We start from the raw sequence: 17,155 nt of genomic DNA on the forward strand, positions 1-17,155 counted from the left end.
CGCTTTCTTTTCTTTAGGAAACTACAGGGTCTCTATCGTATATCGCTTTTGATAGAAGCAATATCGGTATATTTTCCATCGAGCGACCACTTGCTCCCTTTGAAGTCTTGGAAGCCGTAGATTCGCGCCCGAGTTCTCGATACGACGTTTCGAGCCACTCCAACCAGCTCTATTGTGCCTGTTTAGGGTGCGCCAGCTTCGGGTAAATTACCTTCAGGGGTTTCTCTTCAAGGAACTCGTGTTTCTTAATGATAGCTTAATTTCGTGCCGTTTGGGGTGCGCTTTTTTCCACGGAATCAGAGGGTAAATCGAGCTGTATATTATATTTCAAGTATCGAAGGGAACTCGCTGCGATCAATCTCTGCTTCCGTTCTCGGAATATTAATCGATAATTTAATAGGAATTCCTAGGGGAGGTTTTAAGCGTATCTGTCTGTTGGACTGTTTAGGGGAAGTTTTCCTTTAGCAGTTATTAAAATTTGATCTTGATAGGATTGTCTTCTATATGCGTAAATAGAAACTTAGTTAAATATGTATTTATTTCATAATATCAATTAACAGAAACACATCGGAAAAATACACGAATAAGTCACATTTCCTACTTTTTATAGAAAAGCAGTTTTAAGATTCACCAATCGTCAATCAATTTCATAGTACCAAAATTGTATTTATATTTGTTTCTGGAACTAAACAGGCGCTTTTTCAATTTCTTAACAATATTTTAAACGTTGCACGATATTACAACATCGAAGAATATTGTTTGTCTTTGGTCTCCATAAAACTTGATTAATTCATCAGCTACTGTTTAAAAATATGTACTGAAATAAGTGTAAAGTGTAGAAAAATAAAGTAAAGTATGAGAGAGTTAAAGAATAACCACGTTTTAAGGTAACGGATAGAGATGATAGAGGATTTTTTTAATTGGAGAATACGCCATAATAAAATTTTACTCGTCTTCGAGAAACGTTCAAAGGCAAGTCTGCATATGTCAAGTGGCAGTAATTGATGTCAGTGAAACCCCTCCGTACGTACACATGCGATGTCCTCGAGAAGCGTGCGACGCGGGTGGTGCGGAATCTAATGGCGAGATATACGTTTATGGCTGGTGAATTTACGATCGATGTAAATGCGGAGGGAGGCCCTGTCCCTCTCGAGCTCCTTCTTCCGCAGGATCGTTGTTTGCAATTCGCCGCACGTCACTTTCACGGCAGACAGGGTCTAAAGGCTCCTTTATCGCTTGAGATTCGACGTAGATATCGTCGTCGATATTATCGTCCAGGATATCATACTACATCTTCACGACTCTGTTAATCAAATTATTATGGAATCTTGCCGATCATCACTACGATATACTCCTCGTAAACAAATTACTTGGGAATTTCGATTTTTATGCACATGCTTTTTTTTCTTCTGATAGCTAGATAGCTAAAAAGATTTTAAACACTTTTTCCAATATTTTATAAGCAGCTGCTGCTTTGTAAAAATCAAATGTCTTAAAATTTGAAATTATTCATTTGTTGACAGAGCGTTGAAATCTGGATAAGAAACATTAAGATCAACTGTATTTTATAAATTTTGGATATTTCGAATATACAACACTGGTTACAATTATTCTTCACAAACGAACTGATAATTAGAAGTACATAAATTTTATAAGTTTTATAAGCTTTTACTATCTTGCTGGCTTAGCTGCTGTGATCCTTAATAAGTAATACGATGGTCAACTAGACTTCCTTTGGATTTTGAACATTAAAGAATAAGCATAAGACTGATGTTTATTTGTTAGTAAATCTGTAACTTGCATCATTCGCAAATATTCACACTATGTGTACAATAGCGAATACCTTTCTTCTTCTTTTTCTTCTTCTTCTTCTTCTTTGATATCCCAAAGAAGAAAAAAGGTGTTGACCATTATGTTGTAACAAATGAACATAAAACTGCATAACCAATTAGTTCCACGGAAATTCATAACCGTAGATGTCGCGATCACATATCGTTAAGTTTATGTTCCAACAATTTCATTATCCACATTTTTCTTGTATCTTTCTTTCTTCTAAGCAATTTCTTAGTGAGGTTGAACACGCAGAAGAGGTGGTTTTGGTCGCGTTACCCGGCATTCGCCCATGGAACGAAATACATATTCCGGGATTCGTGGCACGTAGTTGGAAAGCACAATCCGTGACCGCCGGATGCTTTCAGACGGTTTTCCACGTAGCGAACAATTTTACATGACGAATAAGTCGGCGGTTGGTGAATTGCATGCCTAGTCTCGATAGTAAATCTTTGTCGCGTCCAACGAAGGAAAAGTTTGGAGAACTTGCATTTCTCGTACATTACACTATAGGAAATTTATTTCTGCCACCATCCAAATGGCCGAGCTAATGAACTTCTCTCCCTTACTCCTTACGATTCTACATCGAATTTCATAGTTCGTCGAATACGCGCAAAATTCAATTAAACGTTTGATTTATCGCCAACTGTGCCTGTGTTCGTTCCTTCGTGCTCTTTCCAATCTTCTGAAGTTGCAACGAAGCCTCGTGTATCGAACTTGCTTTAATCCTTTGCGAGACTAATGGGACAATATGTCTTGAAGCAAGTTTTCAAACGACTGCTGTCTTGTTAGAATTTTCCTCTCTTCAGTGAGGTCTGTGGAAACGTAGGATACGTAGGCAAATGAGATTGCACATTTTGTTTGAAAAATCAAATTCGCAGTATTCGCGTGTTCTGGCATAATATAGGTATTTCAATTACATGTTACAATAATTTTCTCCTTTCTATATCTCGCATAAAATTCTCTACTTCTTTCTTTTAATGTGTTTTCTTTGAGTACGGGTTTCACAGTAGTGCCTAGAGGATCCATGTCTCTGCATTTGACGTATTGTATTTAACTTGCATCTGACATACTGCATTTAACTTGGATTTGACATATCTAGTTAGTTATTTTTATACCGCTTGTGTTTTTATACAGCATCTCTAATGTGATGTCTAGGAAAGCTTTCAAAGTACGAGTTTCACAGTACCCGCGGTTCTTTGTCCCTGTATCATACATTTAACATATCTGCTTCCTTATTTTTATATCACTTGTGTTTCCGTATATTACGCCTAGTGTGGCGTCTAGTAAAAGCTTTCATGAATCTATAATATACGCTGTGAAACAGCTTCTGTGTTCTGATAAAGTTAACCGTAAGAAGTCCCATAAGAAGATGGCCATTTCTTCCTGATTCCTGAATTACGACTTGGAGAACCGGGAAGAGATCGACTTACAAAAACGTCTGCATGCAGAGGACACGATCGACTTTTCCATCTCTTCCTATTGCCTCTCCTCTTTTTGTCTTCATCTTTCTACGACTTCTTGGCAATGCGTGCGGATTTAATGGGCCGTAAGGGAGGGTTCACGCTATATAAGGCGACGTCTGCGCTACGTAGAATCGATGATGCTCTCCCACGGTGCGTATTCTTACTTCTTCTCACTCTTTTTTCTTCCCTCTCATTCCTCCCACTTTCATTCTCCCTCGTTTCTCGACTCATTAATCAATGCTGGCGTAAAATTACTCTTCATTTCTGATAGCGACCTTGTTAATAGCAGCGAAGCACGATCGATCAGCGCAGATCGTCACCTGATTAGGGTAGATCCATCGTAACAAGCCGCATCGAAGAGAGCCCTTAATAGGTTTCCCAAGCACGAGGATGCCTTTTCCCGACGCTAATCACCGCTAGATACCTTTCCCGGTTACTATCCTTTCGCGATACACGGAAAGCCACCAGAACTCTAACCAGTTACCAGCGAACATCGTTTCTTTTGGATTTGTAACGTTGTTACGTTCTTGACCGTAGGTCTCATGGCAAGAGCGGTTGTTTGAATCGAAATTTATGTACGTATCTTCGGCCGCCGTTGAGAGAACTATCCCAACCATGCCTTCGAACAATTCCAATTATATGGAGAGTTGCCGACCGCCAGTCTTCTCGTCAATTGTCACAGCTGAGTCGATACCCTTACGGACCACAACGTTCGTTAATGCATTTTCTCGAAAAGGGGATGTGATTCTGCTCATGGACATTAGACCGAGTCTCTCGATTCGCCACCGATGTCCAACGAAATACGTGGAAATCTTGAATTCTCTCTAGAACGATCGAACCGGTTGTCGACCGGTTTGCCGTTTAAAATATATAGATCCTGTATACGTGCAGAGGGGAAGAATTCTCGTTTTGCTTATGTTTGGCAGGTGACGAGAACGTACAGTGAACTCGTGACATACTTTGGTCACGGTCATGGTTACCTCGATTGTTATTTTACCGAAAACACATAAAGATAGTCGAGGTATTTTCAAGGACGTTGCATAGAGAAACGGTGAAAGAGGCAGCTGGGTGATTTACAGACGTCGCGGCGACTCGATGCGATGCAGTTCTCGGCGGAATCGCGATCTCTCGCGTGGGTAGAAACTATCGCGAGAATTATTTCACGACGTGGCTCTGCTCGACCCCGCGACACCGACATAATTGAAAACTGGTGAAACGACGGTCCAAGAATTTGCATGATAATTCCATCCCCCTTTGCTGCTTGTGATTTATGTCAGCTGTTTAGGTGGAGAATGCTTGCGTGAGTTTTGCATACCGGAGAAGTAACGTCGCCTAGGGTAGATTCTAGCCGGTGACTTCGATGCCTCGCGAAACCCAGTTGCGACTTTGTAAGAATTCTTTTATGTGTTCATTGTCAGCTTCACGGAGATATTTTGGCTTTAGGGGAGAGAAAAATCCGAATGAAAGTTTGCGATTTATTGGTCAATGATAAATTCGTGTAGAACAATTTTGGGGTAGACGGATGGTTGTTAGAATTCTCATTATGTAATTTAAGTCTTAATAGCAATTGTAAAAGTTATTTGATTTTTTTATTTGTTCTAAAATTTCAAAATTCCAAGGGACGATTAATTGGTGAATTATTGCGCAAAAGCACCCGGATAACGAATAGTTTTCTAATCATTCCTAAGTATAACCTCGCCTTCTGTAAATATCCTAATACGTACAAACAGGGATGTAAATCCGTGCTTCTACAAGATGGTCGGCGAAAAATCATCATGGTTTGCTACCCATACGAAGTGCATCACGAAGAGGTTAAGGTTAGAGGATCTATTCCACAGTCGGAAGGAAGAAGTTAATCGCTATAAAATGTTAACCCGGCGCGGTCCAAACAAATTCGGTGCATTGAGATTTATGGACAGCACGTCCGCCTGTTTCCCTAGCCGATGCACGAACGCGCAGCGCGGTGTTCGCATATGAGTACGTGCACGTTCGAAACCATGCTCGAACGGAAACCAATAAATTATTTCAGTCACGTTGAATCGAAGCTGAATTCCACCGTAGCACGCATTTACCGATCACTGTCATTTGCCTGTGGCGAGCCGCTTCCACTTGGACATCTATCAAACCGCGATCGCAATTAATTTTTTACACGTTGCCCCGCGTGATTACGGGTCGCCGGTGATAATAGGTTGTCTGTGATTGCACGAGTCACAGGAAGAGGACGGTTTCTAATAGACACACGAGAGCCATTGGTACTCACACACAGCGACGACTTACCTGGTCTCTCGATACTTTGTAACAATCAAGCACTTTTCCGGCCATGGTTATTCCGTGGTGAATAATGGCGATTCATCTTCATTGACTCGCGATTACCTTCATCGTTTCTTGTATTCATTTGGTTCTTTTGCTTGATCTGGTTAGATAGTAAATTGTATCAAGATGAAGCAGCGTAAAATCGCTTATCCATCGCACGAAATCCTTAACTAGCTTTCGATGGCATGCGTCGCGGTTTCGATAAGAACTAGGCAGCTGACCAAGCCGCGGATCAGGGTAATTTGCTACGATCGAACGATCCACGCGAAGCTATTCGATCCTATTACCTTTATAACCTGTGTTTCTTGCTTAATCTCGTCACGTGCGTACGGATGATTTAGTATTTGTTTGGAAATCCTGCGTATCTCCTATCGAAATTGCAGCCAGCACGCGGAATTCCGCGCGATAACACGTAACTCGCATTACCGCGATATATATCTTGGATCTTGCCCCATGCAATACGCTTCGAATCATCCTAATCTCCGTTTTCGAGGATTTTATCGCACCCTGTTCTTCGTTCCATCGCTTTCCTCCTTTTCTTCGATCGTGCATGCGTACTACGACCGCTGAAGAGTCTAGGGACACTTGCTTCATTTTGTTTTAACGTAGTCTAATTTAATTACAGAAACAGATAGAAAAACTTTATTAGAACCGACATATATGATATTATGTCGATATGCGGTAGAAGATTCGACATCTGTAAATATTAAACATTATGATACATTTTTGTCTTTTATAAACATAGAAGTTTTTTTTTAAATTATTAGAGCGAGCTATCATGGGTGATTCTAAGAATAATGTTTCAAACATTCGAACACTTCGACAAGTCGAATATATTTAATTTTCATACATCGTTGATAAAGTTTAAAGTAAATAATTAAAATTTCATGCGATCATGTTACTTCCACAAGAATTGATTATTTGGGGGTCGTATAATAGGAGTCTATTGATTTTTTCTCCTACATATGATTTCTCGTCTATATAGTAGGAGTCCACGTTCAAATAAGTGGATTCAACTAGCAAGAGATCGGATATTCGCTAAAATTTGGTTTAAATAAATGGAATTTATGCGAACGGAGTTCTACTGCATTGTTAATCAAGCAAAGTATCACATATTTATGAACAGCAGTGTAGAAGCATCGCTTTCTACAACACGCGTGTGGCTGTGTCTGATTGATCATGTGCGCTTGAGCCTCACGCGCGAGCACGTGTGCCGTTCGCACGAACTCCACGACGAGGGTGCACACTTGATACGAGCCTCGTGGACACGAGTCGGAGTCTTTGTAGTCGACTATGGTCAGCCTCTCTGCACCGAAGATCACCAAGGTGAACAAACTCCTTTGTCCTCTCTCTCTATCTTTATCACTCTTACACGCTTTTGTTTCTCCGTCGTGCCACGGATTAATACTCTGTCGGGACCACCGAATGATTCTCTCTCAACCACGGGATTAACACGGCCACGGTACGCGCCGCCGACGAGCGTGAAACCGCGTTCTCGTGTCGATGACGAACATCGTCGTGGTTTATAGTCTGTTTCACGCATCGCCATGGAATCTTGCGAATTATACTCAAAGTTTTTACTTGACCTGCAAGTATACAGCTGGTCGAACGCATTAATTTCACAGCTTGATAATTACACGCGGTAAGGTTTCGAGAAATCTACGAGTTAAGCCGGAGATCCACCAGAAAGCTAGGCGGATGATCTATGCTATGCTAAGTTCAAAAATATTTCTTCGATACATATACGTATATTAGCTTAGTTTCTGGTGGAAACAGTCCTACGCATATTGTTGGGGACAAAAATAAGTAGACAGATAGTGGATATACGTACAATGGATAAAACTTACATAGATGACACTTGTATTAATTTGATTGAACTTCATTTATACTACTTCCATTACCTGTCCATTCACTTTTGTCCCCGACTGTACGTATTGAAGGGGATATTTGTAAACTTGGTCATAGGTTCAGCTTAGCTTCCCAGTGAATCTCCGGCTTTACGCTTCCTCCTGAGTTAAGCTCCGTCAGTATAATCGGAAGGAAACCACCAGAGTCCGAGAAAAGCAACGTCCTTTTCACGAACTCGACATTTCTGGAACGGAGAGACGGCTGGGAATCTCTCTTGCTAAACTCTCCAGGAATCTGAAATATCCAATGGAGCAAAAAGTCGTTTCCTGGGACGAATCGTTCTCGTTTCACATAGTTTGCTACCGTAAAATCGAAGTTCTCGAAATCGTACCCCGGAGCGTTTCTCCCTGTAGATTGTGGCTGAGCAATTAGTCCATCCGTGTAGCCTGAAATCACGAGATTAAACTCGGTTCACAGTGAGGTTGACAGTGAATGAATGACAAGGGACCTCGTTGCTTGTTCAGGGATAACTCGTTACCGTTTTATAGTCGGTTGGACGAAACGTCTCGATGGATACAGCAGGAAGTTAGTTATACTCTTGATCCTAAATCTTACGATAATGAAGTAAAGCTGAAAGATCATTAGGAAATTATTACTTTAAATCTATTAATTTAACTTCCCATTTAGAAGAGGTATATCCGATATAATCTGCTTCGGCAATTTGATCAATTATGTGTAATAAAATTAAATTCTTTTTACTCGTTCACATCCGCCACAATTACTGCCTTGATCAGTTTTAGTACTTCTATAATTATTGCTATATGTATTCGATTCTTCTCGCTTTCCTGTATAATTATCGGCAATTTTACCAGTAGGTTCAGTTTATTCGTCAGAACATTAAGTGAAAGTAAATACATAATTATTAGTTCATTATCTTTTTGTAACTCTTGGAAATAGTATTTGCACTAAATCAAAATACAAAGCATGTATTCACAATTATTTGAGGCTGCTGAAGTAGCTATGAAAACAAGACGAAAATGTGCTATAATAAATTTTTTAAGAGCTACTATCTTTCTCCATACTTGATCAGCGTAGCTTTCATATCTTGATAAGTTAGGACTCGCGACGCGTATCAAGAATGGCTCGCGTGGATGCGTTGCATCAACTCAAGCGAGTCATTCAAGGTGAGATGAAGGAAACGCGGGATGTGTACGGGTGGCGAGTTGGCTTTTCTCGCAGTCGAATGTTAACTCGACCAAGACAGAAATTACAGGCTTGCCGGGCCATTACAATCCCGCGGCAACCACCGACGTCTCGTCGTACCTGCCTACTCGTTCCTCTTCCTCTTCTTACCCTCTCGCGCCCGAGCGCAAACGCATTCCGCCTCGCGGTCAAACGAATCGGCCAACTGCCGTGTTATTCTCTCGTTTGAGCTTTCACGTGATCGTAAGCAATTTGTTCTTGAAAAGTAGCTCTTAGAAAAAGAGATGATCCAGTCAGGTTTATATCGCGAGAAAGTTACTTGGTATAGACCACGGTCGCGTTATTGAATCAATCAACCACGTCTAACACTTATGTGGAAGGATCTCGTGTTAAATTTTACGTTCGATGTACAAAAGCGAATAATTGGTGTCTGTGAGAAAGAAGACACAGGAAAGTTTAGGTAGTCGATGAAACGGGTCGATAGGCCGGTAATTATGTGGTAAATTACAAGAGCGCCTAACAAGTACACCGAAAGAGAGAGTCGACGTTAGTATGGTGCACTTGGTCGGGTGTCGGCTAATGACTCGAGCTTTCATCTTCTCTGATGGAAACGTTACGGTTCGCTAGAACGAAAGCGTCGTAGATTGCTTCATCGGTTTATTAATAGATCGGTATGGTTCTCCAAATCTGAATATCTATATCCACAATCTTCGGAATTTTTGCTGTCCAAATCGGGTTGAATGATCGTGTAACGTGTTGCAAATGAGTTTTTTTTTTTGGTAGTAGGAAGCGTCATAAATAATTTCGTTAGTTTATTAGTAAATCTGAATACGTTTTAAAGTTTTTGGGTTTTTTGTTTGGTTTCAAATCGTTTCGAGTGCCTTTGTAACATGTTACAGATGGGGATGTTGGCAATATGAAACTTTGTAGATTATTTTATCTACGCTTTAGAGTTATTGAATTCTCTGTGAACTTGAAACGTCCCAAATGCCTCTGTAACACGTTACGAATGAGAATTTTGACGATACGAGCACCCTTGAAAATCCGAAGATCTACATTTTAGAATTTTCGGAATCTTTGTGAACTCGAAAGACATCGGATGACTTTGTAACATGACTCAAATTGGAGAACTTAAATAAAACGTAAACTCATAGATTATCTTATCTATTCCTTAATAAATCTCTATCCTTCTTGAAATCAGAGTAGACATGAATCTTCGTAGACTCGAAAACCATGGAACAATTGTGTAATGTGTTACAGATGGGAATCTCGGTGATACAAAGCGCTGTTCGGTATCCCATCTCGGCTGATCGGGTCAGGTCGAGAAGCCAAAGTGAATAACCCGCAAAAGCCGATCCGGCTGATGATCATGAAGATTAATCTCGGTTCACCGCAACATGCCAGTGTTGTTGCTCCTTTTCATTTTTCATTCCATCGGTACGACGACGTTGCCCCGTGTCTCTTTTTCCGTTTCCCCCAGTCGTTGCTGTTGATGCGTATTGAATCGTCGGTCTTTCTCACGCGTGTACAATATACACTCGTATGCACACGCACGTGCTACTCCGCCGATTGCACGCCGTCTCTCCACCTTCTCCCTCGACCTGTCTTCTTCCACCTCCGGTTCTCCTTCTTCCCCTCTTTCTCCTTCTCCTCCTCCTCCTCTTCTTCTTCTTTTCTATCCTCTTGCCAGTTCTTTTTCATCTTTGCCTCGCCTCGCCCGTTCGGGTCGTGCTCTCTTCACCGCCGTCGATCCTCGACGCTTGCTCTTCCGCGTTCTTCTAACCTGCCAATCGTGCGCTTTCGACGAATACGTCCAGAGGTAATGGACTACCGATCGGCACACACTCGCTCGGTCATCTTCCTGCTGCTAAGCGGAATCGTAATCGCGACTGAAAACTTTTTGCCACACTATGCTGCGAGTACGATTCGAGAAGAGTAATGATGATCGCTCTGTTGGGCATCATCAGACCTTTCGTTATTGTTACTTACTTATCGATGAGAGGATGTTGTCTTTTAGGCCGTCCTTTTGTGGCAAGGTGATTTATATATGTCGCTATTAATAGTTAAGCTGAGCGCGGATCGATTTTACAATGGTAATGTTGTACGTATGATTTGATAAATTAATATTTGCGATGATTCAATGCACAGCAGAGTGCGGTTGTGTTATTAGGAATATATATAATACTCGATGGTTTATGGTTTTAATAACCATAATAATAATTATAAATGATGCGAGTTGGACATGATTCACGTCATTGATATAAGAAGATCCTGAAGTAGGATCACTCAAAATTTCTGATATTTTTCAATCTTTTTCATGCGTCTGTACGATTGTGATTAGAATTTATAGTTAGAATATGTGTGTATGATTATAGTTAGAAATTATAATATTATAGTAAGAAGAGTTAAATTTCTAAAAGTGACAGAATTCAATCAACAGGGATTATAGCTATATCGATACTCGTTAGGGAATATAAATTCATCAAATCTCACAGCATCGCCATTGTAAAATCACATCAATTCGAAGGACGCGTAAGCTCGCTCCAATTCCCCTATTACATTTGCTAAATCTTCTGCTCACTGTCGGGACGATGGCCCCTTATCACTCTCGCAGGCGACCTCACTTATTTTTCTCGAACAATGAGTTTCATTGAGGAAACAGCCCGTCCGCTCCAGCCAGAGTACGTCCTGCGTGTTTTTATTATACTGAAGATCGACGCAGATAGAGCTAATAAATGTGACGAGAGGCTCGAGATTCGAGGGAATCGTGTGAATGGAGCTTTGTTACGAACGCAAACTCGTAGATCACCCGAGACAGATATATTCGTCCTAATGAAAATCAGTTAACGAGTCTGTCGACTCGGAACGTCTTCGGGCTTGTCTCTAGATCAGGATTTCTCAAACTTCTATGAGTTAAGATCCACTTCTGAAAGCGGTAATTTTCCGCCATCCAGTCAGAGATTGCACGAACTGTAATTTCTGTCGAGAGTTGATTAATATGGAGTTTAAATTTAATTTGGCATAGATCCGTGAGCCGAGAGAAACTGACCAAAAATATAACATATTTGTAATCCTTCGTGTTTCAATCGTGTCATTAATATGTTGAGTTATTTACACAACGTGTTGTTTAGTTATCGTGAAAGTTAAAAATTTGTGATAGATGTAAAATTCTCGTGTGATTTTTATCTCTATAGACTTGGAATTGTTCATCTGACAATTCTTGGTGAGTAGAAATCCCCTAACGAACACACAAGCTACTCTCATATTTTAATACTTAACGCGACCCTCATTTTAGGAATCTCTGTTATAATTCGATAAGGGGTAGGATGCTCGTCAAGCGATACATATTTCTTACTGTCGACGCCTATTTCGCCTGCTTGTCTCAGATCTCACGATTTCCTCTCTTACCTCTCTGATTCGCGCGCGTGACACTTGGCTCACGTGCACGAGCGTCTTAAAAAGAACGTGCACAGTCGAGAGAATAATTTTACAACAAGGGAAATGCCTGGCTAGCATATTAATTTCGCGTGACAGGCGTTCCCCGTGCTTTCCTCCTTCCGAATCCATGAAAAGTCAAAGAAAGGAATATTTATTAACTCGTTTTGGCTTCTGTCAACTTGGTCGAGCGAAAACTGCCTTTGTTTTTGCTCCCTTATCCATCATTTCAGATAGTTTGTTGAAGAATCGGTCGGTGATTCGTTAGGGAGACGTCAGTATTTACTGAATAATGCATGAGTGGTGTCGCTGGATACGTTTGAAATAATAACAGGAAAATTGCACTGGCGTCAAACGCGCAACTTAAAATCAGTAAAAATATCTCGACCGATATATCTCAACGTAGGAATATATTTATAAGCGTTCGAATGGTCTTTTTCGAACCGTCTTTTTCGTCGAAACTAAATAGAAATTAACAGGCAGAGGTGAACACAAAACACGGCGATACTATTAGTGGAATGGAAGGCACGTTTCTCGATGCTACGCGCGAGGCATCGGTTTAGAAAAAGAAGAGGAACGGCTGGTGAATAATTAGCGAGGTCTTCCCCCGCGTGAAGCGAGTAATTAAGAGGAAAAGGTGATTTATCGTTGGCGTAGCCGCCGTACGCGACAGGCAGCCAGGCCACGGTGTCTCGATGGTTTAAGAAGCATCGTGTGTTGGTACGCGAGCTCTGCCGCGGAACATCCTCGCACGTCGTCGTTTTTGTCCGAACGCCTCTCTGCTCGTAAAATTTCAAGTCGTCTCGTTGCCAGAGTCGTCACTTTTACGGTCAATGAAATTCTTCTTTTGCTCCTTTTTTCCTCGGACGTTACACAGCGAGTTTAATTTACGATCTGCCAGGTGGCTAGCTTAGGGGACTAGTTTCGTTCTTTCTAGCTTTTTCTCGAGAGAGAAAACGTTTCAACTGATAGACGAGGTCATGGCTGCCGAGCCGCTTTTTCCTCTTTTTAGATCGCGCGACTTGCTAGCCAGTGATGGATTGTCTTTTAAGCTGACACGGGTCGGAGATACGTCGCGAGATCCGCTAGTCTTTGATATTCTCCAGGCGTCTTCTATGCGACCGTACCGCGTACCGGAACTCCAGCCACCGCTCTGCTCTGTCTTCCGTCCGCCAGGCTTTTAGCCCCTTTACATTTATGGAAAGCGTATCTCGCCAAGCGTGGATGAGATATCTCGCGTGTACTTACATTAAGATGCACAATGGCGAGTATGTAAATGGGAAAAGTTCTTGTATCTAATTCAACTTAACTTAGTTTGTACTTTTTACTTGAAATGAACATTTGGAAGTTTTATATTTATAGCACTTCGAGGTACAAGAAATGTAATTGTAGATTTTATATCATAGAGAAAAAATAGATATAAAATTTTGTAATATATTAGGTTGCCCCGAAAGTTTCTTTTCTTTCATAAGGAAATAATAGATGCACAACATTTGTTGTTTTATATTATTTTATTAAATTATCTATAGTCCATTTTGTAGTAACAGGACAACAGAGGTTAACAAACGAACGGTAAATATTGAAAAGTTCTTCCTCAGTCATGTTGTTTTATTTATAACGTTACTATATAAAATGAAGTATTTGGGGCTAATTATCTCAATGCATCCATCTATGCAAAGCTCTGGAAACAGTTGGTTATCAAATGGTTATCAAATGCTCGTAACAGCATGTCAACTTTTAAAATCAATTTGGTTTTCATCACCTTTATACACGAAACATTCAATCACAAACAGTAGAAAACGAACACGTGAAATATGAAAAATATCGCAAATATATCGCCCATAAACGCAAAGAAGTTAGTTCGAAAGTCTCGTAAAAGGAAGACTCATAGCGGTGTCTGCCGTTCTGGTCCGCAGATACGAGATTTAATAAACGCGTAATTACAGCGTAAGAACAGCATAAATCACAAGACTCTTTTCATTCATTTTATTACGTTTTTGTCGACAACCACAAGATGGTCCACCGCGTACTTTTCCAATTACGCTATAATCTTTCAAATCCTCTCGAAGCCAGGTTTTTACGCAACGATATGAATATTTACAGCGGTTCATTTGAAATTGTGATTGACCATTCTTTTCGTTTCAGATTGCTGAGCTGCGCGCTGCTGCTCCTTTCGGGCACCATCGTCGTAATCGCATCCGAGCAAGCGGTGTCCAACTTCGAGACGGTTCACACAAGCAACGCGGCGATCTTGAATCGGCTCGGTCTCGCGCCGCTTCAGATCCCCGATGGACATCATAAGAAACGTCTGGCTGGTCCCGAGCCGCCTGGACTCGGCACCCAGACACGGATCCACCAACCTTACAGCCGTCGACACGGACATAGAGACAGCCACGTCTACATCGTGAAGCTTCCTGCCAGTCCGCCATACTACACGATTACGAAACCGCACAAAACGGCGAAAGATGACAAGATAACTAAGACTGGGCCCAATTTCCCCGTAGGATTTCAAGGAAACGGGAAACCAGCGAAGATCTATCACTGGAATCTTCCTGTCGTGAAGAAGATCGGCGAGAAGAAGAGGCTGTACTCTCAGCTGAAGCTGGAGCAGGCTAAAAAGAAGATGGACATCACCAAGAAGTATCAGAACTCGAAGAATTTTGTAGAGACTCGGGGCAGTTCGAAGATCGGTCAGGATCTTCCTCGTCAAGAGAATAAGAAATATTTTGATAACAACAACGATAAGATTAACGTTCGTCAGAGTAGTGACAGTCCATCGAAACACGTAAGAAACAATGATAAGAGGCTCAACTATCCGGATCACGAAGAGAAGAAAAACGAATCAACGAAGAAAAGCAGCACCAACTTAAGTAACAAGACCTACAGGCTGGATGATTCAGGCGTGCACAGGATTCACCTGACGAACGAACTTCACGGCTCGAGGAACACGGCAAAGGTGAAGAAACACCGGAAGAAGGCAGCCATGTCGTACTACGCGCCAATCACCGGCAAGTCCGGCTCCACGAGCATTCACAAGAACTTCCCCGGAAATGGGAAACCGAAGGCGTTCTACGTGATGGAGAAGAGTCGCAAACCCGTTTACTATCATCCCTTGTTACCTTAATCTCGCGTCGCGACGCTAAGAATCTGTGTAATCACGTGTTAACGGCCCGTGAGCTTGTTAACTTAAGTTAGTCGCGACATCGCGATGAAACAAGAGCAAGGGCCGTTGTTTCGTAGGACGATGACGAAATTTTCAAAGGACTGAGAGGGAAAGAATGATCTAGAATGCGTGTGTGAGAGAAAAAGAACGAGGGATGTTCGGATGGAGTCGTCCTTGCTCGAAGCCACGCGTATCCTGCAAAAACCGTTCCACTTTTGTTACAGTTGTTAGAAATATTAGATTAGGTTTCCCGAGACTTTCTTTGGAAAGGACTTAAATTTAGGATAGTTTAAGGAAAGTTTTGCAAACGCCTGCGACTGAGTTCGGTGGTACGCTCAGAGATCTAGATTAAGTCCAGGGAAGTGATCGCTGGCGCTTCTTCCTCTTTCACGAGCCAAGCACCAACGATCGCTTCCTGTTGCTACGTTTAACTTGTATAATATATTTTTATAAGTTTTAACAGATACTTTTTCTATCGTATCGTCGATGTGTGCCGTTTTTTACAACAAAGGAGTAAGCCATCATGACTGGTTGTCTTATGAGATACGTAAAAATTATGTTAACAATGGAAACAATAGAATAATGAATTTGCAGTCTCGTAAAGCAATCGGTCACGAGCGAATTTTTACGAAAGACTGGACAATATATCTATATATACCCCTCTCGATGGGATGCACATGCCTTTTTCTACGTATAATCGCGCAAGGATTTTTACTGGTTCTTTTTTTTTTTTCTTTTTCTTTAATAATGAATTGCAGAGGCGCGAGAGCAGCAGACATTTTTTATATTCTTATATCGTATGTTATAGGAGGAAGCTCAATTGTATCGAACCATGGCATTCAGTGTAGTGTAATAAAAGTATTTATAGTACTTTGTACAAGAATGCGTTAGCTGTTGTGTGTGCCCGTTGAGAAAAAAGGAAAAGAAGAAAATCGACGAAGAATAGTACTGTTAATGCCGCGAGTGTCAGCCGTTTAGATTCTTGCTTAAAATGAGAACCGCTCTTAACCCGTTACAGCACATTTGCGATAGTATCGAGCCAACAACGAACCCTTTGCCCCGAGGGCCACATTTTTTGATAATTGACCATCTAACTTTGAAATGACCAGAGTGCCTATCTTCCTTCGTCCAACATCTCTTTTTTTTCTCTCAAGCCCTTTAACCAACGTCTTGTTTGTCATCCGTGACGAGAATTAGCCCCTCGTATTCTGATCTAAGAATCATATAGCGATTCGTCGTAAAAAATTAGTTTATCCATAGGTAATATCGTTTCAAAAATAGAAAGGTTTAAAAACGACAAATCGTTTATTTCAATGTAAAAGGTTTAACGTGTTACGTCCGCATTTTTTAAACAATATGTTCTATGCAAATAGGAAATTTATTTGAGAAAAGATACGCGAATTCCTGGAAATATCATTGAGGGAAATCGCGAGATTGTATTGAAATTCCATTTGAAGCCGACTTTTCCGGGATGTCTGGCGGTAGTGTTATCGCGATCTTTGAATTCAATCTCTTTGAGCAAGTAGCATAGATCGTGAGGCATCCCCGTAACCAGACAGGATATAATCCCGAGTAGACTCGCGTCCCAAGTCAATATTTGTGCTACGTGAGAAGGGGAAACATATGAAACGCGTTTTCTGGTCGACGCAGCCGACTGGTAAGAATTCTCGAAGAACACCAACATTCCGCTTTCTTTGGTAAAAAGATAGAGAAAATGGAAATTATCGATTGGAACTTTCGTATATTTTTCACGTATTTACAAAGTAAAAAAAGGAGGAAATTTTTGTAAAAAAAGTTTAGAGATAACGGCATATAAATTACGACTTTACAAATAAATATATGCGATTAAGTACATTATGTTATAATACTAAATGCTTCGTAATATCATGGTTTCACT

The 17,155-nt window shown here is 41.0% G+C and overlaps 1 protein-coding gene across 1 annotated transcript in view; it reads left to right on the forward strand.

Moving 5' to 3' along the window:
• LOC139992643 (uncharacterized) overlaps window positions 1-17,112 on the forward strand; it is a 34,098-nt gene extending 16,986 nt beyond the window's left edge. The window contains exon 2 of the mRNA XM_072013670.1: window positions 14,241-17,112. Within this exon, the coding sequence (XP_071869771.1) occupies window positions 14,241-15,219 (979 nt within the window). The 3' untranslated portion in view covers window positions 15,220-17,112. The remainder of the gene's footprint in view (window positions 1-14,240) is intronic.
• Window positions 17,113-17,155: the final 43 nt, after the last annotated feature.

Source organism: Bombus fervidus, chromosome 12, assembly GCF_041682495.2.
Source record: "Bombus fervidus isolate BK054 chromosome 12, iyBomFerv1, whole genome shotgun sequence".
Lineage (NCBI taxonomy): Eukaryota > Metazoa > Arthropoda > Insecta > Hymenoptera > Apidae > Bombus > Bombus fervidus.